Source organism: Anser cygnoides, chromosome 10, assembly GCF_040182565.1.
Source record: "Anser cygnoides isolate HZ-2024a breed goose chromosome 10, Taihu_goose_T2T_genome, whole genome shotgun sequence".
Classification (NCBI taxonomy): Eukaryota; Metazoa; Chordata; class Aves; order Anseriformes; family Anatidae; genus Anser; species Anser cygnoides.
Window position 1 is genome coordinate 12,082,427 of NC_089882.1, and position 23,459 is coordinate 12,105,885.

Sequence of the window (23,459 nt, forward strand, 5' to 3'; positions counted from 1 at the left end):
CTGCCCGCTTCAAAGCCAAGAGGCTTCTTCCCAGTATTGCAACTTCAAGCTGCCTTCTGTGCCACTGGCACAGCAACTGCAAAGTTTGGTCCTGTAAAAGAAGAAGGGTGCAGAAGAAAACCCAGCCCAGCACCGCGGGCTGGCAGAAGCTCCACGAGGATGACTGGAACACGCCTGAGTCAGGAAATGAGCAGCTACCCAAAGCCAGACAATGCCTTATTGTCAATGTATATGATTGCAATTGTAATCGCTCTCTAAATATGGACACATCAAAAGCACGGTGACCTTTCTACTCTAAAATTACTCCGGAATATTTTAGGGCTTAAGCATTTTGTTTTCAAAGCTCACTCGCATTCTGTCTCAGAAGGCAGCTTGTAAGTGAAAAAAATAACCAAGCTCGTTTAGAATGGGATGGATAAGAAAAAAAGAGTTTGCTGTCTTAAAAACTGCATGGATCTGGCTGCTTTGGATACCTCCCCTCCGCTAAACTTAGCCCTTCCGTGACCCCCAGGGAGGAATGCAAGACCTGTCTACGTTATCAAGTTTATACGGATTAAACTTTAGCATAAACAACAGCTCACTGCTAAACTTCACTCTAAAAGCCAAATTCCTGCCTGTTTCTCAATGCCACCGTTCTCTGTCCCTCCCTCTCCATTTCCCCTTTTTCTTTACGTTTGGTGAATGTGGGACTATTAGATTCCTGACCACAAAAGAAATTACTTCTCCTGCTCACGACAAGCTCGCCCGTCAAACTTCTGACGAGTCCTCCCACATTTTTCCACCTTGAAGTCCCAGCACATCAGTGCACTTCTGTGAATATTTCCCATATTCCTCATTAAAACATTTTGTGTGCGCTTGGTAGGAGGAAACTCACCGAGAAAGCTTTTCTTCCCCCAATCTGTTATTTAAAAATGTGTTTGTTGCGCTGTTTAAGCATTTAAATTAGATGTAAGGACCAGAAAGTTGCAGATTTACAAGTGAAACAACAATATTGACGCTCCTGGGGGGTTTGTCCGCAGAAGCTGGCGTTAAGGCTACCATCCACTGCAGATTTCTTCTTCTGGGCTACGGCTTTTCAAGTTCAGACTCATCAGTTGAAACGAGGGAAAAATCCCTTCAGCTATTTTTGTTACAGGAAAATAATACTTCACCACCAGCTTGGGCGGGGGGAGATGAACAAGAACCTCCTGATTTGCCGTGGAGCTCACCCTCCAAGACAAAGAGCATCTTTACTAATCACAGAAAACCAAAAATCGAGCCAGAAGAAGTCGAAAAAAAGAGTGTTTCTCAGCGTGCTCGGTGGGCATTAGCTGCGATTCCAGCAGCTTAGCAAGTCCCACCCCTCGGTGCGCGCAGCGGGGAGGCCGGGAGCGCCGCACATTCTCCCCGCTCAGCAGGGACAGGGGCCGCCGTGCGGATGATTTGCTGCAGGAATATTGGAAAATTGCCACCAAAATAGCAAATCCTGGAAAAAAAAAAACCACCACCGAGAAACCCCAAGCAACTTCAGCAAGGAATTAAGGGAAGACAAAATGTGAAACAAGCTCGGCTCCCGCAGCCCCAAGATGTTGGGCTCTTGCTGCATTACTGTCTGGGGCTTTTTCCGGGATCAAAATCAGCAAAAGGTTTGGGTGAAGGCAGACTCACACAAAACTCTAACTTAAAAATGTAACTTCGAACTTGTTATGCACTAACTCTTGCCACAAGTCATGTAAGCCAAAGTCTGACTGGAATCTCTAACAACTTTAACATACATAGCTGGTTTTGTTAAATTCAAAAAGAGAAAAGAGCTGAACAGACAAATATAATGCTATAGAGTATTTATTTTAAAATAAGCAAATGGCTGAAGTTTCATATGGTCAACTGAGATTTAGTGTCTCACATGCCAGATATTTAGGCATACATTTAACACTTTCAACTACAGTATTGCTTCTACTTCTGGTATAAAAACCCTACGCCTATTACAACCTTCCTTCTATACTCAATACAAAATTTCACCGGTAAAACTTCTTAATTACACACAAAAGCAGCACCAGAGAAAGAACACAAACGTGTGTTTGCAGTACAGTAATACTGCCATGAGAACAATGATCTCTGAATTTCCAAAACTCCGAGCACCCATCGTGTTTGTTCTGTTACTGCCAGAGTAGATACAAACATTTTTATCTCATCACATCATTCAAAACAAGTTGGAAAATGTCTAGCTGTCCAAAATGAAAGAAAAGCACAGGCCACTGAGGCTGATAAACTGCATGTCTGGGGCACCACACGCTTAGGTCTCCCTCATATGCTTTGCACCTGAACGCCTAAATTAAAGATCTTTTGTTTCATGAAGCATTTGGAAAATCTCAATGAAGTGCTGCTTTGTGTTTGCATTTTTTGCCCCCAAAGAGAGTACAAGCTTTTGAGAGTTCCAGGATGCTGATTCAACGCCACCTCTTTACTATGGCATTTTTCAACTTTGACCTATTACTTTTCCAAGTAAGACCTGGTTGTAACCGAGTACTCTTTCTAAAAAGGGATTTAAACGTACGTGGGATTTCACCACCCCACCGTGGGCTATAATCTCAGGCAACACCAGCTAAGGAATATTGCTTTCGGGTCACTGGGGAGATGACAGTAAAAGCAGAGCCAGGGCCTTGCCAAAGCGGTGTCAGTTATTCAACAGGATGCAAGGCGGCAGATTAATTCCCCATTACAACGGACAGGGAGGCTGTAAACAAAGGCTAAGGGGCACCGGAGGTGGCTCGCTGGGTATTACCAAACGGAGGAGCTGGGTTTTGATGCCCTCACACCACGCTCTGCCCCGGCACTGGGCACGTTTTTAGGAGGGTTATGAGCTGTTCCCCCACTTCGTGAGGCCATCTGGGCGCTGGAGCCTCACCTGTAAACGCTACCTGGGAGTTCTGCGTCCGCTGCCAGAGCGGATTTTAATCTCGCTCACGTTATCCTGCTCCTGGAATTTTTGCTTCAGGAGATCAGCAACAGCCAGCCCGATAGCCCAGGCCAGGGAAAGGCAGGGAGAGAGAGAGGGGCTCCCCGGCAGAGGTGCGAGTTCACAAAGATGGCAGTTGTTCTCTGCTGCTGCCGCATTCCCCCTTTGCACGCCGCATACCTCGGCCAGTTTCAGTCCTAACAGCCGCGCTGGAACACGCGGATAGCTCCCTTCCAGCAGCACGACACCACACAGACAGCGGCCGGTGCCAAACGCTTAGTTAAGGAGATAAGAAAGGCGCTCGTTCTTCCTTTAAATAAATAAATAAATAAATAAAAAAGGGAAGCTATTACAGTCAAGTAGACAGAGCGTGGATGGGAGCTGGCAGATTCCACACTACACAGTCACGTCAAAAATGGCCTCCTGCAAACTGTTCCTTCGCCGAGCCTTCGAGTCGACCCAAAGTGAGGGAATCTTCCCATTACCCGCAGGATGTTTCGCCGCCGCACTCCCCAGCGGTCGCTGCACGCTCTGCCACGGGGCCGTGCGAGCAGCAGAGGTTAAATCGCGCTCCGCAGTCGGCAGCAGAGGGAAACTCCTCTGCCCGCGTTCTGCTTCCAGCCCCGAAGTTGAGCCGGGCCATTATTTTGACTGTTCCCTGGTCTGTGAACGGAAAATCCCTCCTCAGTACTAGCGGGCTGGTGTCTGCTGCACACACCCACCGCACACAGCAGAAATTCCAGTCAATAAGGCAAGTGGGGCCCAGCCGGTGGAAGGGGAGGAAGGAGACACACAAACAATAAGGAAAGCATCTGGCTCTGTTACTGGCTGGGAAGGAGGCTGGAGTTCAGGAGAGACACGACTGCAGCCTGCAGTTAACAGGAAGATCCTCGCAATTCTCGCTGGCCTACTTTTCACACAGACCAAAATATCTGCGGAGGGTAACCCGGGGTTTCCAGCCCCGAGCACGATCCCACAAAGCACCGAACCAGGCTGAAACCCACCCCGGCGGGTTCGTCGCACCGGGACCGAACCAGACCAGCTTCTGCTCTGGACCTGAGAAACGGCCCCCCCCCCCCTAAAAAAAAAACCCACCCTCAAACGCTTTCCCTGACCACGAGCCAGCCATCTCTTCGGCACCAGGCTAATGGAGGCTGCTCGGCCGTCCTCCCCTGGAGATCGCAGCCAAGTCTCCCGGAGCTCCTCTCATAGCAACCGGAGCTCCAGAGCCCGCGGCAGCTGCTGTCACCGCCTTCCCCGCGTACCCGCAGGATCCAGGGCGAAGCAACACCCTCCTCCCCGCACCTCCACAGCGGGAGCCGGGCGGCGAGATGACTTCCTGGGTCAACCGCAAGGGGGAAAAAAAAAAAAAGAAAAAAAAAAGGAAAGAAAAAAAATCCCTGTGTTTCCTATACGAGCGAGAAGGGAAATCTCCTGCTGCTGCTGAGGGGAAAAGGAAATCGGTCCGCTGGGTTGGGGCTCTGCCTTACGGTGTAACAGCCCTTCCAGCGGGGGGGCCACGTGAGATACGCCGGGTACGGGCACACCGTTGCCGTGTATGGGGACACCGGGGGGTACCGGCATACCGGGGGGGTACCGGCTCCAGCTCCCCCAGCCCCATCCGTGACAAAAGGCCGGGCACCCGCCGCTGCCCACCCCACTTATATAATGGCCGGGGGCTGCAGAGGGCCCTGGGCGTGCAGCAGCCCCGCACCCTTTACGGGGGCGGCAGGAGGGCAGAGCCCCCCCCCCCCCAAAATAAAACCTTAAGGAAAGCCCTCAGGGGGGTGAGCTCGGGGCAGGGGGGACGCGCTGGGCTCCCCCCCCCCCTTTGCCCCCCGCCATTCCCCCGAGGGAGGGGACGCGAGGCCTCGCACCTCGCCCAGAGCAGGGAGGAGGGGAGGGGGGACCCCACCGGTGCCTCCCCCCTCCGGTGCCCCCGGTGCCCAGGCGGCGGTGACCTTGCGCGAGCCGCCCGGGGCGCGGCGTGCCGGCCGTCCCCAGCCCCCTCCCGCAGGCAGGGCGAGCCCCGCCGCGGCCCCCGGCCCGCCGCGCACCGGCACCATGAGCAAGCAGAAAATGCCGGGCACGCACCGCCCCCCCCCCCCCCCCCGCCGCTTCCCTCCCTCCCTCCCACCGGCGGCGGTAACGGCGGGGCTGCCCCGGGCCGCGCGGCGGGGCGGCGGAGGAGGACGACGACGACGACGACGAGAAGGAGGAGGAGGAGGAGGAAGGGAGGAGGAAGGCCGGCGGAGGGGCTCCCCCCGCCCGGCCAGGCCCCGCAGCGCCCCGCTCCGCAGCACCGGCCCGAGCCCCGCCGCCGCCGCCGTGCAGCCCCGTGCCCGCCATGATGGCCCGGGCCGGGCCTCCCGCCGCGCCTGCACCGGGCCCCGAGGCGGGGCAGGGCGGGGCGGGGCAGGGCAGCGGCCCGCACCGGGAGACCCCCGGTTCCCGCTGCCCCAACGCGCTCCCCCCCTCTCCCGCCAGCACCGGGCACGGCCCGCTGCCCCCCGCGCCTACCTGGCCGGCCCGTTCCCCGGGCCCCCCGCGCGGCACTAGGCCCGGCTCAGCGCCACGGCGTTTCCCGGGCAACCGGCGGCGGCGGCGAGCCCTCGGCGGCGGCCCCTCCCCCCGCAGCGGCGGCGGCGGCGGCCTCTCCCCGCGCCGGGCGGAAACGGCACTGGGCGCACGGGGATCCCCGGCGCCGGCGCCAGGGGCGCCCCGGCCACGCCCACTCCCGCTCCCCGTTGCCCGCCTCGCCCCGCCCCCCCGCGCTTCCCATTGGAGGCGCCGCCGCCCGGCCACGCCCCTTCTCGATCCTCATTGGAAGCCGCCCGCCCGCCCCAAGGGGTGAGGAGGTTGATTGGCTCGCCCGGCTGCCAATCGGGCGGGGCGGCCCGCCGGGGGCCGTCGAGGCGGCGCGGCCGGGCGGGTCGCGACGGTGCCTGGTGGCCGAGGCGCGCTACGTGCGGGGGGGCGGGGCCTGCGGTGACTCCCGCGTCGGGACACGTGGCAGAAAGAAGGGGCGGTGCGGGCGGCCGGGATTCCTGGGCGGCCGCGCTGCGCATGCGCGGGCCGGCTGGGAGGGTGGGTGGGAGGGCAGGAGGCTGGAAGGGGGGCGCACGCGCGCTGCGGCGGGCGCGGGGCCTGCCGCTCGGCACGTCCGCGCCGCGGGGGGAGGGGGCGGCGGGGTCCTGTCAGGGGAGAGCCCGCCCCCGGCCGCGGGCCTCAGGGGGCCGCCTCCGTCGCACGGCGCCCCCGGAGCGGCCCTCCCGAGGGGAAGGGGGGAGCCTCGGGGGCTGCGGCCCCGCACAAAGGGCGCTGCCCGCGGCGGGAGGCCCCTCAGGAGGAGGCGGCGGGGCCCCGCCCGCTGCAACCTGCGGGTTGTAATCAATAAACGCCCCCTCAGAGCGCCCCCCGCAGCCCCCCTCAGGCTCCCGGCCGAAGAAGCGACGCGAGGGACGAGAACTCGGTCGGAACACCCCTTTAATGCCCGCTGCGCCGTTGGCTTTTTACACAAGTCTCACAGCCCCGCCGGGGGCACGGAGCCGTCACCCCGCGGCGCCTCCCGGTGCGGCCCCGCCGCCTTCCCCCCCCCCCCCCCCGCCCAACTCCAGCCCCCGGGGCACGAAATGGCCGCGGGAGGGCCCCGCAGCCCGGCCGCCGCCGGCAGCCGCCATCTTGTGCGCAGCGCCCGGGGCCGCCCCGCCGCGGCAGCGAGCCCGGGCCCGGCCCCTTCACCTCGGGGGGCTCCCGAGCGGCTGCCGCAGCGGGGCAGGGCGGCCCGGGGCCGGGGGGAGGCCGCCCGGGGCCGCTGGCGGGGAGCGGAGCCAGGCGTGCTGCAGGCACTGCGCGGCCGTGGCGCGGTGCTCGGGGGCGTACCGCAGCGCTGACAGGAGGAAGCTGGTCAAGGGGGCGGCCTCGTGCTGTCTCCACTTGTACCTGTCCACCAGCACGGTGTGGAGGCTGCAGGGGGAGAGCCTGGAGATCCGCAGGAGAGCGCCTGTCAGAGACATCACGAGCGCGGCACCTTAATCGCACTTCGCCAGAGGAACAGGCTGCAACTCCTCGCCTCGCGCAGTTCAGCCAAAGCAGCCCTCCCTTCTGCACTAATCTTCCTGCCTCAGCTTCATCCGCACTTCCGCTGGCAAACTTGGCTCTCAGGTGTTTCTCAGAAATCATCTTCCCAAACTAATGTCTGGAGCCTCCCCCTTCTCGGGTATTTAGCTGAGAACACACCAGGAGTGAAAAACGTTCCAAGAACAGTCATGGCGCAGCCCCGCGCAGTCCCTGCGCCCGTCCAACCCCGCGTGCATCGGCTCGCTGCAGCGCCTCAGACAGTCACAAGACACTAACGTTTAATTTGCTTTGTGCCTGCTGGCTGCGTGAGGCCCAGAAGAGTGCCACTGCTGACCAAGAAGCGATCCTTGTCCCCGCGAGTGTGTGGTGTAAATGCGGTGGTTCAGGTTAGGCATGTGCGGTTAGGCCAGTTTGGTTCTCACGGAGAGCGCATATAAAACAAGGGCTGGTTCTGATTCACGTATGTCGAGCACCGCAGAAGGAATAAACGTGAACAGGGGATCTGAACGAGTGGGGAGGTGTGTGGTGAACTGCAGCCTGGCGCTAGTGTGCAACACAGAACGAGTCGTAGGTAGACGGGCTGTATGGCTGGTGAGCGTGAAAGAGGAGGACAGACTAAATTGCAGAAGGATGGAGTCATGCAATGCCTTGAAGTCAAAAGACAAGGATTTCAAGCTTAATGAGTCAAAGGGAAAGGAATTGGAGAGATTAAAACAGAAAAGACGTTACAGTTAGGTCAGAAGGCTAAATATAGCAGCCATGGTGGAAGGATGGAAGGATATGAGTGTCCCATTCCTCCTCATCATCATTGTTCTCTGCCAGTGAATGGGTGAAATGCAGCCGGTTACGCACTCTTTTCAGCTTTCCTGCCATGTAGCTATTTCCTGTCCTCATTTCCATGCTCTCCAGATCCACAGGAGGAAGGATGGAAATCTTTTCCCTGTTGGGCATTTGCCATGACCATTTTTGAGGCTTTTGCATTTGCATTAATTACTGGAATGCTCCTGGATTGCAAAGGTGGCCGGGCAGGAAGTGTTACTGCACTTTATGAAATCTCCACCTCAGTTTTCTGTCCCTGCTTGTAGCCTGCGTTGTGTAACATCACTTCAGGTGGTTTTCAGCGTGAGCTGAGTAGGAGTGTGCCAGAGATCCACAGTGATTTTTAGAGTAAACTTCCCTACTCCGATTCTTACCTGGCCTGCTGAAAAACTTTGTTGACTTGTTCCAGGAGAAAGCAATGCGGGGAGGGATTCTTCCCAGGAGTTCAATAATACGAGCAACATGATCTGGAGGGAGGGAGAAAAAAAAGACAAACACATCTATGTACAAAGATTGAGACACTTCTGTCAATGAAATTAATACAACTGATGGAGTCCTACCATCATCTCTGGAGAAATATTTCCCGGGTTGAGGATCAAACAGACACTCCCCTGTTGCCATTTCAAATGCCTAGAAATGGAGTAGCCTTGTTAATTCACCGACCGACTGGGAGTTTTTCTTCCTTGTTAACTCAGTACGGGTGCCAATTTCCCTTCCTATCACACAGAACTGATACACGGAAAGGCTCACACTGCTTTGATCTATCCTGTGCCATTGTGAAACAGCTCCTTTAGCTCCATCAGGATGGAAACCAGTTTGTGCCTGATCCAGTCAAGTCTATGAGCTAACATACATGGAGTGCGAATTGCCCAAAGCGTAAACTAATTATAGTGAATTATATCAGCAGCATACTTTCAGTCCAAAGTGAAGGAGTGCAGACAGCCTGTTTTTCCTTCTCTGACTCAGCCACAGCAAGGAAGTCGTGCTCCACATGCAGCACAGAGGTGGGCGCTGAGGACATGCTGGCCCTGGCCTGTTAGTGTCAGTCGTCTTCCATGCACGCACGCGTTGCCTCCAGCCCTACCAGGCAGCCCGTGCTCCAGATGTCCGCAGGGGTGCCGTAGTCTAATCCGAGCAGCACTTCCAGGGCACGGTACGGCTGCGTCTGAATCTCCCTGGAAAAAGGCTTGTACTGAAATAGAAACAAACGCCCTTTGGTTAGCATCCGTAAATGAGTAACAGCGATGCTTGTGGTCACAAGCTGTCCGCGCAGTAATGAGGATCTCGGGGGCAGAGCTGAATGTGTGTACTAAAATGTGTGCAGGAAACATCAGACCCGTTCTCAGCCCCACTTACACTGTGGTAAGTTTACCTCCCAGCATTCAACAGTGAACACGATTTTGAATTTGTGGTTGTACGGACTAACTGCAAGCTGAAGAAGGATCCAAAGCTGATGTCTCTGGGAGTACAGTGCCCAGCTCTGAGCTGGGAATGCTGAATAAAACACCCACTGGAATGAGCATCACTTCAGCACTCCCTGAAGTTACTACTCAGCTGTGGAAGGACTGACACACAAAGTGTGACGGAAAGAAGTGCAGAGCATCCTGCGCTGGCATGGGACCGGGACTTGGAGCAGACTCACCGTCCAGCACGCGCTGCCCAGATCTGCAATTTTCACTTCTATGCTCATTAAATCAGAATCTTCCAGTTGATTGCCAGGATCACCTCCTAGGTGGAAAGGACAGAGAGAAAACAGGTCTTTCTCCAAACCAACAGCTATTCATCATTTACTGTGGAGGATTCATGTATGAAGTTTTGAAGTTTTTAAACCTAAAAGGTCCAAAAATGCTTTAGACGGATGGCTCCTTTTCGTCACCGATAAAATGCCACCTCTGATTTGTGAGGAAACACAAAGGAAGGGCTGGTATCCAGTCAAAATCTAAGAGGATGTTAGGGAGGACAGCAGCTTTCAGAGGAGTTGTGGGACCACGTGCACCTCTCCTGCTGCAAGGTGCCTGCTCGGCAAGCACTGTGACGGTGACATTTTCACAAGACTCTGGAAAAGGGTAATTTTTGTTTTACTGCTTTACTCTGAGCTGTCAGCCTCCGGCTAACATTGTGCCTTTCTGCTCCAAGCAAAAGACTCTCTCAATAATTTGGCATTCCCTAATTGCTCCAGGGTTTGAGGGACAAAACGACAACATCATGGGAGAAATGCTCATGGGAGAAATGCTCGTGGGAGAACATTGTGGGAGAAAATACAAAGGGGCTCATTGCTGGGAGACTAAATCTCTTGAGAAACTCTCTGGCCCTATGTTTTATTCTATATTCACTCCGTTCTCTGAAAATAAATCATGTTTCAGAAGGCCTCAAAGATTAGACTGTATACAAGTCTCCCAAAAACCTCAGGAATATGGGAAATAAAGAGTAGATGCGTCATCCAGCTTTCTGATCAGACCAATCCGTTCGGTGGCTGGAAATACCAGAGGAGGGAACGTTCCCGTTCTGACAGAATCAGCTCCGGCGTTGTGGTGAGGTTATTGATGAGCACCTGTGATTTGTCGTCGTTCCCCACGCACACCTACTGGCAAGACCACTTCTCTGTGGGTGCCTTGAGTAACCTGGAGCCACTCGGTCTGAGGTTTGTAGTAAGCAAAGATAGGAGAGGCCTCTCAGCCATTTAAGCTGCCTGTGCTGTTTTGTACCGGTGTTGCAGGAGCTGTGAGCTTTTCCTAAGCTATCTGCACCCACCTCTCCATTTTGTCCCTGACAACACCCTCTTAAGCCTCTTTTCTTGTAGAAAACTTCCGCAGCTCACCTGTTCCCTTCAACCTCAAATCCTTTCTCTGTCCACAGTCGGCAGCGTCGGAGAGCAGCCTTTGGAGCCCTTTGTCACGGACGCACAGCAGCACGTTCTCGGGTTTGAGGTCTGCATGGATGATCCGGCAGCGCCTGTGCAGGAAGTGCAGCCCTGCCAGCACCTGCGGGAGCATCACAGCACCTCAGGTTAGCAGCACGATGGAGGGAGCTAGGGACGTACAAGCACCCTGCATGAACTTGCAGTTGCACCCTAAAGAGGGGTAGCATCAGCTCGGTGGCCCTGCGTGCTTGGCACAGGGAGCCTGGGGACAGGGCCAGAGAGTCCCCAAGTGCCAGCACGATGGGCGAGCCCAGAGAGCTGGAAACAGGATGGAGGAGGCCTTGCAACTACAAAGCAGAATTTTCTCCTGAAAAGCCACTTGTGTTTATGCGGCTGTTAAGCCCTTGGCCCGCCGTGCCAATCTGTTAACACAGCATTATCATCGGAATGTAAGCTGGGAGTCGGTTGTAGGGAGTTTGACGTGGCACAGGAGGGAGTCCCATCGTGCAGGGAGAGAGAAGGAGGTGAATCATAACCCGGACAGGAGGAGGGAGAGATGACGAGTGAGTGAGTGCAGAGAGGAATTAAGGGTGCTGCAGGAGAGCCATGTAGGGAAAGAACAGCTCACGGCGGAGCAGGGAGAGCCTGGCCGTCACAGGGAGAGAGAAACAAGGCATGCAAGAGAAACACTCGCTATCAGAAGTCAATAACAGCGAAAAGGCTACTGGGGAGCTTTGTTGCCTTTTTCTAAACACTCCGGTCAGTCATAAAGGGCTGGCAAATCTTCTCTGTATTATCAAAATCTATTCTGGGATGAACACCAGCCCCAGGGAAATACCAACCTTAAATGGTAACTGAAACACAGGGAAAGATTTAAATAGCTAAACCGGAGTGAATCAGAAGTAAATACTGCCCCAGTACGGATCTGAAGGGAAAAAAAGAAATGAGATTTTCCTATTTATGCAGATAAGGGAGTGGATCCAGCAAAAGGCTTGGCTGTGAAATGGAGCACATTGATTAACACCACTACGTTTTCATATAACTTATTGAGGTGTTAGTGGAACCTCTTTAGAGGAAGAAGTGGATATTCCAGAAAAATGATGGAGGAGGAAGTGGTTTTTTTTTTTCTCATTGTCCCTAGAAGGGCACAGGAATCAAGGTAGCAAATCTTCATCTTGGCAAGTCTGCAAACTTCTGACAAATCTCAGCATTGGAGGCAAAATGTGATGTTAACTATTCTTAAACCTCACTCAGGTTTCCCAATCCTTAGCTACACAGACAACACATAAGAAACTCAGCTTGCACAGCCTGTTTGATCAGCATGCCACATCCTTACAGGGGATGAAGGAAGCGTTGCCTCTGAGAAAACTGCACCAGCAATTTGGAAAGCCCTGGGAAGGAATCCGTGACAAGGCAGACTGCCTTGGACATTACTGTGCAGACAGCCGAGGGCAGCCCTGAGCCCTGCCGGACCCATCGGTGCTACCCGTGGCTGGAAGCTGGGCTGAGTGCTGTCAGTCTGGCAGCAGACCAGAGGGAACTTCTCAGGGTAGCAGGAGGACAGAGAAATGCATGGTTTGTCAACAAGAAACGTATCCGTGGCAGGCTGTTTGTCCCCTGCTACTCCTGCGAGCAGCTCAACTGCTAGAAAATTCAATGAATTGCCATCTCAGTACCCCCTGACGCAGGTCTGCAGATTCCTGACGCTTCACATCAGCGGTCCTGACCCCTTTCCACACCCGATGAGACTACAGGCACAGGCAGAAAGGCACACTGCCCTGTATTAATGAGATTGTGTTGACTTCCCAGTCTGCATTTTATTTATCATTTTCTCTCCTCAGGCCCAAAAGAAGTAGCTACTGTTTTCCTTTAAATTGTATGCCTTGGGCACTGACTCTGTGTTGTCCCTTTGATGCAGTCATAGGGAAGTTCATGGCAGATGACCCCGGGATGAAGACAATGACTTGTCGCCCAGCCAACACTCCCGTGGTGCCCTCACCCAGTCAGAGCTCAGTTCTCACCTGCTGTAAAGATTTTTTCACGAAAGGCAAAGGCAGTCCCTGAGCTGCATAGTTACACATCAGACATCGCAGGGAAGGACCCAGGGCCTCAAATACCAAGCACGTATGTGGGAGAGAGTCATGGATTCACCGGCAGAGAGAAGGTGCTACTACCAGCCTTTTACCCCTCACCAGAGCAGCCAAATATCTCCTTAGTCAACCTCCCCCCTCCAGCCACCTTCACGTGCCCTGGTTTTACACCATCCTGTGGCTCTCCAGCGCAAGCCCAAGCTTTGCTGACCCAGCATCGCTCCCAGCAGAAGGATATGAAAGCCGTTCTCTCCGATCATTCTGAAGTCATCTAACAAACAGACAATGTTTTCTCCTGCCCGGTCCTTCCTCTTCATGCTGCTCACCTGAGGGGGAGAATTCCAAGAAAGCTGCAATTAGAGACGTATATGTGAATAAGGACACCTTGCACCCATTTTGTCCTGTTCTACAGCCTCTCTCCTCCAGGGGTTGACACTTCATGAGAAACCCCGTGAAAACAGTATCAAGCAAACCAGGCTCCGAGCACACGAGCTGAGTCTGTTACCACAGAACAGATTTCTGTATGTTGTCTTCCCCTGGACCAGGTAGGAGCATCACCCTCTCAGCATCTGAATAATTCAAAGCATTGTGCTTGTGGTTGGCCAGCTGAAGGCTAGTTGTTCTACCAGGGTGCAGAGCAGCTTCCACATCTGGAACAGCCCAGTGAATTGGGCCTCTTTGGGCCAAAAAAGGGTTGGCTATGGGCAAGTACAGCCGAGATCTCTGATACTGAGTCACGGGCGAAGGGGTGAACACATCTTTTGTACAAGAACCAGGAGCCATTACATACACCTAGCCCTTGGGAGGGTCAGAAACAAGCCAGAGGAGATGTTTCTTCACACAGTACGCGGATAATTGGTGGCAGTTCTTGTCACAGAGCGCTCCAGGTGCTGAAGCCCACATGGGCTCACAGGAAAGGAGGGCACGCTGTGGCATGAGGCTGCTCCCACAGAGCGCTGATCCAGCTACAGCAATGAATCCTGTGTGTGTATGTGTGTATATATATTTAATACAAACATACAATGAATTCAGATATAAATATATTCCGTTTTTCTTTTTGACACAGCTGTAACCATGGGCGATCAGGGTTTGGTTTTTGTGCAGCTGCTGGATCCGTTTGCACCAGCACCAGGAGGTGTGTGGAAGGCAGGGGGACCGGACCGCCTCTTCTGGCAGCGCTGCGGGCACGGACCCCTGTGCTGGTGGAGGTGGCCCTGGGAACCAGCTACGTTCTGGTGAATGGAAGGCGTGTCTTTTGGAGAGAGGTAATAAGAAATCAAGGGTAAGGCTCGGTCTATACACAGTATTGTGCTGATGTGTAGAAAAGCACCCCTTTGATTACATTCAATTAGTGCCACTTTGTACTTCCTCTTGCATCACCAAGTCTGGCTCATATCCCTTTGGAGAGGGCCTGCAGATTTACAGGTACAAAACAAACCTTTTCAAAACCTGCTGGAGAAAGGCCTCGGAGTAATTTGAAAGGCAAAATGTAATAGCTTCTGTTCACATAAAGCTGATGTAACTTCGCATTTAAGTAAACTCCAAGAATTGTAACGAGCTTTCTAGAACTAGCAGGTCAAGCCATCTTCAAAGGCAACTAGCTGGGACTCAGATGCATGCACCTAATTACTACATCCATTAGCAAAGGCAGAAGGAAGCTTTCCGAGTTGAGAGGTTTATTATATGTTTGCTGCATCCTGCATTTTTTTCCTGGATATTTCCTTTTACTTCAGTATTTTTTTTGTGATAAAGCAATGCCCTCTGAGCTAGGAAGCACACAAATACGGTGGAAACATTCTCATCGCTGCCTAAGAACACCATTACCACCTTTCTGTGTGTGTTTTTTTTTCCACCCTGTATTTCTCTGGGTTCCTGCTGTTTACTGGATTTTGGTCTCAGCTGAAAGAAATGGGCCGGCGGGGTGAGACACAGCCACCTGTCCAAGCAGGAGGAAGAAGAAGGTGCCTGTTTCAGAGCCAGTGTGACTTAATGAATTATCTAATGTCTTTTTCCATTCCCCAGCCCAGCTCCTTAGGCTGAGACTTGGAAGCAGAAGGGACGATGAGGCTGATACTCTGAACTCAGCGGCCATCCCCACGGAGCAAAGCACAGAGCCTGTGGATATTACATACGCATCGGAGGAGAGAGACCTCGTCCTGGGCAGCCTCAGCAAAGCCCTCCCTGCTCTTCAGGACCTTCACAGCTACGTTCTTCTTCTTCCTACAAAACGAACCATGTCTGTAAGGCAGTGCACGCCAGGGTGGCCTGCGAAAGGGACAAGCCCTGCCCAGGAGAGTGGCCGTCCCTCCCCAGACGGCAGCCAGCCCCTCACCTCGTGTCCTGGCACAGCCAGACGGTGGCAAAGGCCCCGCAGCCCAGCTCGCGCAGAGCCTGGTATCGCATGTTGAACACCTCTCCTTCCCGCACCGGGTGGTGGCCTCCTGTGGGGAACGCGGCCAGGAGCCATTACTGATAGCCTTAAACGCCCTCAGACTGAAAGGGCAGCTGAGGACAGCGTCCTCCCAGAGGGACAGACGGACAGACGGGTCCCTGTGACCCGTGAAGAGCCCGGCACGATGTCGGCTGCGGTGCGAGGACTGACCTGTGCGCTGCGCCGCCGGCACCTCCTCCTGCACCCGCACCTCCATGGCGCCGTCCCGGCAGGTCCTGGCAAGAGGGGACAGAGGCGGTGGGGAACCAGGCCGTGCGGCACCGGCGGTGCGACCTCCTGCAGGTTAGTCCTTTAAAGAGCGTTAGAGGCAGGGCAGCTGCACACGTTGATCTGCACACCTCCCGTTCGCTCTTCTAGCCCTGCTCTCCCCGTTTCCATCTGCCTCATCCAAACCTGGAACTGGGCTGTTGGGAACATTTTGGGAGCTTCAGCGAGGTAGGGATTATTTTTGGATTATTTTAGGAGTTCAGGGGAGGAAAGCTGGCAGGCTGAGGCTGGACAGGGATGGACTCCTGGCTCTCAGGTGGGAATCTGAGGTTTCCTGGCTCTCAGGTGGGAATCTGAGGTTTCCCTGTGCCCCGTGTGGATTCCCAGTGGCTTGGGGGGACTGCGGGGCCCCTCCGTGGCTGTGACACCAGCCTGCGCAGAAAGCCAGCGTCCATACGTGCCCCATCTCGGGGCTTTCGCTTGCAGGAGGAACTTCGCATCCCAGGTTGGTGCTAAGCAGAGCCTGCGTTTCAGAAGCTGCCCTGCACATCTGTCTGCAGCCCGGGGCCAGAGCAGGGATTTATCACTGACCATCCCGTGACCCCCTACAGAGAGGCCATAGCGGAGGGGAGAGGCTGTTCCCCGGCGTTTCTATGACAGCAAAAGGTACAAACACAGGCAGCGCAGACAGACAGATGCAACTGCTGTTCCCCCCGCCCCGCAGCACCGGTGTGGAATTGGCTTCAGCACTGGTCACCTGAAATAGCACCCCCAAGCCCCGCGTTGCTAATGGAAATGTGGATTTACACTGCCACGGGCTGGGTGCTCCCAACCCAGCGTTTCATAATTCAGAAATGTCACTTGCTGTAAGCTTCACATGAACACGCGTTGCCAGAGCTTGTGACAGGTGATAATAACCCAAGTAGACCATTAGCGGGGGTAGAAATATCGACCTTTAAATCCTTCAGAATCAGGTTGCCAAAGCTCAGAGCTTGTCTGCACCGGAGGAATTTCAGAAACAGGCCCAATGGGCTGGCAGCGCTGGTGCATGCCCTGTCACATGCCTCATGGCAGCAGCCACGACTGGGAGCTGCCCTGGGACAGTAACATCTTCCAGGTGCTGGAACAGAAGCACGACTTCCTCAAAAGACTAGAATTTCTTTCCATATGCTGACAACCCTACCCCAGTACAGCAACGGAGCTATTGCCTGCCTTTGGGCACCAAGCGAGCTCCCAGCACATTTCTAATTAAGGCTCAGGCTGGGCTGAAGGCTGCTCGTGTGGTCAGGGATACCCAGAACTGCCAGAGCTGCTACCGCTCCATTTACCCTAGCCCATGGAGCAGTGCGCAAGGAACTCAGAATGCCTCCAGCTCCATTACACCTCAGATTCAGCATTTACACGTGCTCTGAGTCAGCCTCCTTTAGGCACAAATCTGCAGGACACCACATGTCCGTATAGCCACTGTCTTTGTCAAATATTTACCAGAGTTCTAGCTGTGCAACAGAGGTGAGACCAGAACTGTCCTCATATGTGCACAGAGACAGCCTAGCAGTAACCCTGCAAGCCCCTGCACCACCAGGTGTACCTGAGACCTCTCAATTCGCATCTTCCAAGGTTTTGGCACATCATTAGGACTGCGGACATCGATCTGAGAGCTGGGCAACAGCCCTAAAGATTTTATTTCTTATGTCACTTAACATCCACCTACCAGAGGAACAATTCAAGAACGCGTGGGGATGAGAGCTCAGCAGCATCTACCCTAGGTGGATTTTTATGCTAATAGGAGTTTTGCTTTTGTCATTAAGAGCTACGTCACGCAGAACCCCCGGGTTCCTGCAGGCCTGGAGCAGGTCAGAGAACTCACCCTGAAAATGTGCTGCTCCCACCGGCTCCACGGTAGCTACGACGGGCAAGGAGCGGTGGTGCTTCGCCCCCGCCTGCACAGCTCCACCTGCAGGGAGGGGTGCAAGGAGCTGCCCCGCTGCTCACCACGCATCGCAGCGCCTGAAGCTGCGGAGTCCAGCAATACTCGCCTCCATCTTCTGCACAAGTACAGGCCTGGCAAGCCCCGGCTGAGTGCAGCATCCCCATGAGTCGTGACACGCAGCGCAAATCGCGACATGCAGCACAAAAGCAGCCCCATCGGCGCGCGGGGCTCAGCCCCACTGCCCTCAGACTTACCGTGCGGCAGCTCAGGAGGCCGGGCACGCTGCCCCGCTCGTCATCTGGCTCGTGCTGGAGCTCCCGAAAGTGAGATACCACCTGGTGCTGCTTTCCTTTTAGTCTGCGCTGCCCGGGAGGGGTGTCCTTGAGCAGACCAAGCCCTTCTGCATCGCGGGATGGACGTGCTGAGGAGCGGGGCAGGGTATCGGATCTCAGCACCGTTTCTGGGAACAACCTTGGCTGCAGGGTAGCAGGAGACCCAGGACAGCTGCGGTGGGTTTGCTTTACTGCTGCACCTGTCTGCGCAGCCCCCTGCCTCGGCCACCCTGGCAGCAGGTCCACCAGCCTGCTGCGGCTCCGCGGTCTCCGCAGCAACTATTTATAGAGGGAAATTCACAGCTCTGCCGAGATGGAAACGGGAAAGTCTTCCCCCTCTGCTCCTCAGCTCCTGCACCCGGAAAGCACGAGGCTGCCTGGTGGTTCCCACTGCTCCTCGTGGCTGCAGCACCACCTCCTGCCCCTGCTCGGCAGAGGGGACACACTCCCCTCTCCAGCTCCAGGCTGGGGGACAAGGACACGGCACCGGTGCCAGCAAGGCAGCGCAGCTCTCCGCAGATGCACAGAGGCTGCACGAGGGCTTTGGTGCAGGAGCAGCTTCTCCCAGCGGAAGGGATGGGAAGGGGCTGCGGGATGCAGAGCGGCCACGATGGCAGCAGCCTCGCTGGGTACCCCAGCAGCCTTGCAGCACCGAGGAACGGCCGCCCGCAGTGAAACCACTTCGCTGTTTCCCCTCGGCCACCTGCAGCAGAGCTTGGCAGCCCTGGCCGTCCCCCGGCTGGGGCCCTTGTGCTGTGCAGCTCAGGTTTCCCGGCTGAGCCTGCAGAGAGCCAGCCCCGGAGCAAGGGGTTAATCCTGCCCCGCTGCCAAACCAGGAGCCAGGGCCTCGCTTCTCCCCCTGCCTGTGCCCCTCACCTGCCGCCCCCAGCACTAAAAATACCACCGGAGGGGCAGAGACAGCAGCGGGGCTCGGTGCTGAGAGCCGGGACTGGGGCAGCAGCGAGGGAGCAAGATCTGTAACCCCTATAAAAGGTCAGCAAGAACACACATATAGGTGAAGGAGGGACTACAGTGTAGTGGCAGTGTATATATATATATATACATATATATGTATATATATATATATATATATATATACACACACATACACACACATACACAGAAGAAGACGACTGTATCTAAAACTCTGCTAATAAAGGAAGGGGGGAGGAAGCACAGATGGCCCTGGGGCCAGCTTTAGGAGGCTGGGAAGAGCTGTGCAATTTGCTGACACATTAAAAGTTGTTCACCTAGTTGAGGAGCGGTGGTTTCTGCCATCAGCGAGGAGCACGGAGCACATCTCAGGCAGCATCACCCCCACCCACCCTAGGAAAGCAGCCAGCCATTCCCCCAAGGGATTTGCTCCCTCTCACACCCCAAAAGGCGAACACATTCGGGGCAGCTGCGTCGTCGTGCAACACAAGCGGGACACGCAGGTTGTATATTAAAATTTATTGAATTATTGTGTAAGAATTCTCTTTATTAAAATCATTTGGACTCTAAACTGATTATTTACAGACAAAACCTTTTATATCACCCATAGATTCCTACATCTCAGAACAGTATCTACAAACAGTTATTACACTATGTAACAAAATTCAGATTTTTTTCAAGCTTTTTATATTAATTATTAATTCCAATTTGAGAAAGACAGTACCTCGGGTGCTCTGAGCAGAGCTCAAGGTGTGGCAGGGTATAAATGCAGGTCAGGCCATACCGTAACAGAGACGGACACCACGTCACACGGCTGGGAGAGGGCAGAGTCACCAGGACAGAGGACCAGGAGAAGAGCTATGAGAGCAAACCGGGTGTTCAGGAAACCAAAACGATCGTCCTGACAAGAAAGGCACCAAAAAAGCAGCGTCTCGCTGCGACTGGGGCACACCCTGAAAAAGAAATGGCATTCCACCGAAGCAGCGGGATCCAAGAACCCTTTTATTTTCAGGAAAAAGAAAGTAGCCATCGTTTCGCGATAAAAAAGCTCCCAGGTACAGCCTAAACGTGCCACTGAGCAGACGAAAGCAGTGCTCTCACATCTACGTGGTGTGCTTGCCCGCGGCCCTCAGCTGCGCCAGCGGGAGACATTCGACGCACTAACGGATACTTGTAATACTGATCAGCTCTCAGCCTCTCATCCAGACCACGGAAAAAGCAAGTTTCTTTCTCTGACCGCAGTACAAAACATTCAAGATCACCTTTCTGACACTGCGAAGGGAGCGCTGACTTCCCTCGCAGCACTCGCTCCTTCCGTCGGGGGTGCCCGGCTGGCCGCTCCTGGGACCAGGCGGAGACTGGGAGAAACGTGGAAGGATTGTGAGAAATAAATAAATAACTCTTCCCCGCAGTAGGGAGTTTTACAATAAAAAGCTGTTTTGTGCAAATCTCAATGCAACAGAACCCTGCTGTAGGAATGGATTTTGCCACAGGAGGGGAGAACGGACGGAGAGAAGGGGGAGCCGTGCCTGAGCACCCTGCGAGGGGCCGGGGGGATGGAGGACGCTGAGGGCACCGCGATGGGGAGAGGTGGGCACCAGCCCCCTGCCCTCACCGCACCTGCACCGGGCACTGCCTCCTGCCCGGCCACGCAAGGACGAGCTCGAGATGTTGAACACATCAGCCGTGTTTAGCTCTGTTTGTAAGTCCTGATTATTGCTCTGATGAAAGCAGATTTTCACAAAGTAAATCATCTCTGACATCCGGGAGCGCTACTGAGAAGTAAAGAGGGTGTGGAGCTCGACTCCCCCAAAAGCTCCCTGCGGGCAGAGGCTGCCCTCTCAGCGTGGTTTTACCCTGACCGGAGCAGGAGACGCTGCAGGACCCAGAGAGCTGCCGGAGGGGAGCAGAAGAGAGCTGGATGCCTGGCACTGACCCCAGGAGATGCCGAGTCCCCTCCCTTTGCTGATGTGAAGCAGATCCAGAACCAAGCCCTGTGCCGCCCTGTTCTGGGAAAGCAGAGAGAAAATCCTGCAAAAATAGGAGCAGACACGAGCAGCCTGCAGAGCCTTAGGTCCAGCAGATGCCTGTGGCTCCCGGCAGATGCTCAGCGAGTTGGAGGCCACAAACCCAGCCTCGCTGCCCAGAGCAGCAAGTCCACTGTCAGCACCAAAGTGGGGCAGCGCTACACTGCCACTGCCTGTCATGTCATTCCTTCATCGACCTGAACCAGGCAATTGCCTCTCATGGTTCCTAAGTGAACGGGCTTTATGAACGTGCGTTGTATCTGCCTGTTCCTATCTGCCAGTCCTTTCCTCCACCCAGCTTTTTTTGGGCTGATTTCATCAGATTTAGTTGAGACACAAGTTCCAGAGATGCTAAGCTCCCACAAGTTCCATGGAATAGGGCGGTCAGGCAGGAGACAGACCCAAAGCGGTGCCCTCCTGGGGGAAGAGACGCAGGCAAACTCCAGCCTCCCCTTCCCGCCACCCAGCGCAGCAGGATGGTGGCACAGGGACAGCGGCTGCACTCTGGGCACACAGAGTACCCGGGAATGCTGCTGAGATGGTCACAGCAGGGAGCTGGCTTTGTGGCAGGGGAGTCTGTAGGAAGACAGGCCAACACGTGCTCGTTATATTGCTCAGAGGAAATCTCACAACTGCGCAGTGCTCACATGAAGCCATAGGACTGATCCTACAGGCCTGGAACTGCTGCGATACGCAACGTAGAGAGGTAGGGATGTGATCGTGCCCTGTTCTAGCTCTGCTCCCTCCTGGCCTGCACGATCACTGTCTACAGGGAGTGACAGGAGTGAGACCTGCTGGCCTGCCCCAGGCACGCGGGACATCGGCCTGGGCTCAGCAGGGGACAAGAAGAAGTAGGGTAACCTTTCAGATAGGAATTCACTCACAGAAGGGCAGAGTGCTCTGTCCACAAGGTGAGAACCGCCCCCGAGTGCTCTCCAGGAGGGAGCAGAGGGGCTGCCCGGACGGCTGGTGACTGACTGTGCGCTGCTCCGGCCTCTCCTTGCTCGCAGGCGGCACTCCTGTTCGCAGGGCACCCAACGCCCTTCGGGAACAACACGGTTGTGCTCCTCGGCTTCCTTGAGTTCACAGCTCCCCAGATGACCCTTCTGTGTGCCACCACCGGAGAGTTCGGGAGGTGAAACTGAGGTGTAAGGCGAGCCTAAGAGAAGAACACGCAGCTACGCCTCAAAGTGAGCTGCGAGGAAAAGCAAGCTGCTGTTACGACAATGCAGACGTCTACGAGTTATCCCTGCAGACAAAGCAGTGGAGAAAACTTCGCTCCAGTGCTGACAGACGTTTGTCAGTAGAAGTGCACAGAGATGCTTCTCCGAGAAAAGCTTTGTCTCAAAGCCACAAAATTAAACATTCTCCTTTAGCATTTAAATACATTATCTTTCTGAGGGTATTTACAAGTCCAGTTCAGAGCAGCAGAACAGCCAGACACCAGAGGAAGGGGAAGTGGCACAAGGCATTTGTTGTGCTTTTCAGAAGAGCAGGGCGACCCCGGCCACAAGGAACCAGGAAAGACGGATCCAGAGCTGGGTCAGTGGAGACCAAGGCGAGCCGGGCAGCCGGCTCCTCACGTGCTAAATTTGTCCTGAGGGAAAGGGCGAGGGGGTGGTGTCCATTTACAGGGGGCTCCTGGGCGAGCGTGCCCGCTGGCGAGCACGTTACATCCCGGCAGGCGTCACACACGCTGGGTAGCAGGAGGCCGTCGCCATCAGGCCCTCTCCTTTCCACACCCAATGTCCAGAACCAGTGGGAACACTGCTGCAAGGAAGTTTCTCAGGTGGGGTACTGCAGGAACGCTCGCTAATCCATACAGGGACAGAGGTCAGTGTTCCTGTCAGCCAGGGGAAAGCTTCCCGTATCCCCAGTAAAACGAGCGGCCGCAGCCAGGGAGCCTCCCCCGGCACTGGCAAGGGCACCCGTGCAAGGCCAGGACTCGGCAGACACGGTGCTTGGTGCTGCCACCTGGCTCTTTGGCAGCGCCGTTCGGAAGCTTGGCACATTCACCTAACGTCTGTAGGAAGGAGCCGTGTGGTCCCCTGAGACTCCGTCAGAGGAAAACTGAAGTTCGTTTGTTTTGCTCGTAAAAAGGAAAAAAAAAAAACTGTAAAAAAATATTCTCTGAGATGCAAGGACGCTTGTACTTCGTACTGCCTTGGCCATCCCCGTTCGTGTCACCCGCTGGTTCCTTGGAGAGTCTGGTTCCAACGGCAGCAGGACGCCCTGCACATAGCCAGGACGAGCATGGCCCTGTTCAGCCAGGGGAGAGCAGTCTGTCTGCGCCTGTCACAAATCCGTGACCTTATTCTCCACAGCTGCTGCAATCTGTTGTAGCCTATATCCGAGCTGCATCTTCTGTGCTGTTGGGTCTTCTTCCAAGGCTGTGATGATCTGCAACGAGACACAGCTCACTGCCTGCCCTTCTCCAGCGCACAGCGCTGCCAAGCAGCTCAGCCCCGCACACGGGCGAGGGCACAGAGCAGCGTGGAGAGCCCCTCGCTGAAATCCAGCATGCTGAAGTGGGTTTGTAGTACAACTTAACCACAAAGTAAGTATTCTAGATTTGTCCTAACATGCTATGTAGAATTCATAGTGTAAGAAGAATGCTAAACTTCGTACCTGAAAATTCTATCTTTAGTAAAGGAATCTTAAAATGCAGTTACTTTACAGTAGAATATTTAGATAGCATAATTAAAAAAGGCGAATATATTTGAAATGTCAACAGCCTCCAGGTTAGGGCTAAGTCCTTTTTTTGTGCAATATCCCCCATCCCTCATCGGTAAGA

The 23,459-nt window shown here is 54.8% G+C and overlaps 3 protein-coding genes and 1 long non-coding RNA gene across 13 annotated transcripts in view; 1 reads left to right on the forward strand and 3 right to left on the reverse strand.

The window, feature by feature from the left end:
* SETD5 (SET domain containing 5) overlaps positions 1 to 5,634 on the reverse strand; it is a 64,776-nt gene extending 59,142 nt beyond the window's left edge. The window contains exon 1 of the mRNA XM_067003443.1: positions 5,456 to 5,634. The gene's annotated coding sequence lies outside the window, so the exon portion shown is untranslated. The remainder of the gene's footprint in view (positions 1 to 5,455) is intronic.
* A 772-nt stretch (positions 5,635 to 6,406) lies between these two features.
* LOC106045042 (SRSF protein kinase 3-like) lies at positions 6,407 to 17,759 on the reverse strand. 4 transcript variants are annotated; one of them, XM_067002895.1, is made up of 13 exons: positions 17,628 to 17,756; positions 17,311 to 17,397; positions 15,387 to 15,451; positions 15,117 to 15,225; positions 14,917 to 15,004; positions 13,020 to 13,110; positions 12,716 to 12,819; positions 10,653 to 10,815; positions 9,477 to 9,562; positions 8,919 to 9,026; positions 8,395 to 8,464; positions 8,209 to 8,301; positions 6,407 to 6,938 (listed from the first exon to the last, which is right to left on the reverse strand). In XM_067002895.1, the coding sequence occupies exons 3-13, from the start codon at positions 15,430 to 15,432 to the stop codon at positions 6,673 to 6,675; spliced, it is 1,224 nt and encodes a 407-aa protein (XP_066858996.1). In that variant the 5' UTR covers positions 15,433 to 15,451; positions 17,311 to 17,397; positions 17,628 to 17,756; the 3' UTR covers positions 6,407 to 6,672. The 4 variants fall into 4 exon arrangements, with proteins under 4 accessions (XP_066858996.1, XP_066858995.1, XP_066858997.1 ...); XM_067002894.1 differs by lacking the exon at positions 17,311 to 17,397 and having other exon boundaries at positions 17,628 to 17,759; XM_067002897.1 differs by lacking the exons at positions 6,407 to 6,938; positions 17,311 to 17,397; positions 17,628 to 17,756 and adding an exon at positions 7,032 to 7,162 and having other exon boundaries at positions 15,387 to 15,519.
* LOC136791582 (uncharacterized) lies at positions 9,021 to 19,889 on the forward strand. 2 transcript variants are annotated; one of them, XR_010833852.1, is made up of 4 exons: positions 9,021 to 9,900; positions 10,691 to 13,329; positions 13,851 to 14,049; positions 14,807 to 19,889. It is a non-coding gene; the product is annotated as an uncharacterized lncRNA (long non-coding RNA). The 2 variants fall into 2 exon arrangements; XR_010833851.1 differs by lacking the exon at positions 9,021 to 9,900 and adding an exon at positions 9,907 to 10,475.
* The window catches only part of PLXNB1 (plexin B1), a 76,221-nt gene continuing 71,904 nt past the window's right edge, over positions 19,143 to 23,459 (reverse strand). For all 6 annotated transcript variants that reach the window (XM_067002890.1, XM_067002891.1, XM_067002892.1 and 3 more), the window contains exon 38: positions 19,143 to 23,065. In XM_067002890.1, the coding sequence (XP_066858991.1) occupies positions 22,961 to 23,065 (105 nt within the window). In that variant the 3' untranslated portion in view covers positions 19,143 to 22,960. The remainder of the gene's footprint in view (positions 23,066 to 23,459) is intronic.

Coding starts and splice junctions, on each gene's coding strand:
- LOC106045042 (XM_067002894.1), bottom strand. CDS start 15,432: ATGGAGGTGCGGGTGCAGGAGGAGGTGCCGGCGGCGCAGCGCACAG. Junction 15,226..15,386: donor GCCGGCGGCGCAGCGCACAG/GTCAGTCCTCGC, acceptor CGTTCCCCACAG/GAGGCCACCACCCGGTGCGG. Junction 8,465..8,918: donor TCTGGAGCACGGGCTGCCTG/GTAGGGCTGGAG, acceptor CTCCATTTCTAG/GCATTTGAAATGGCAACAGG.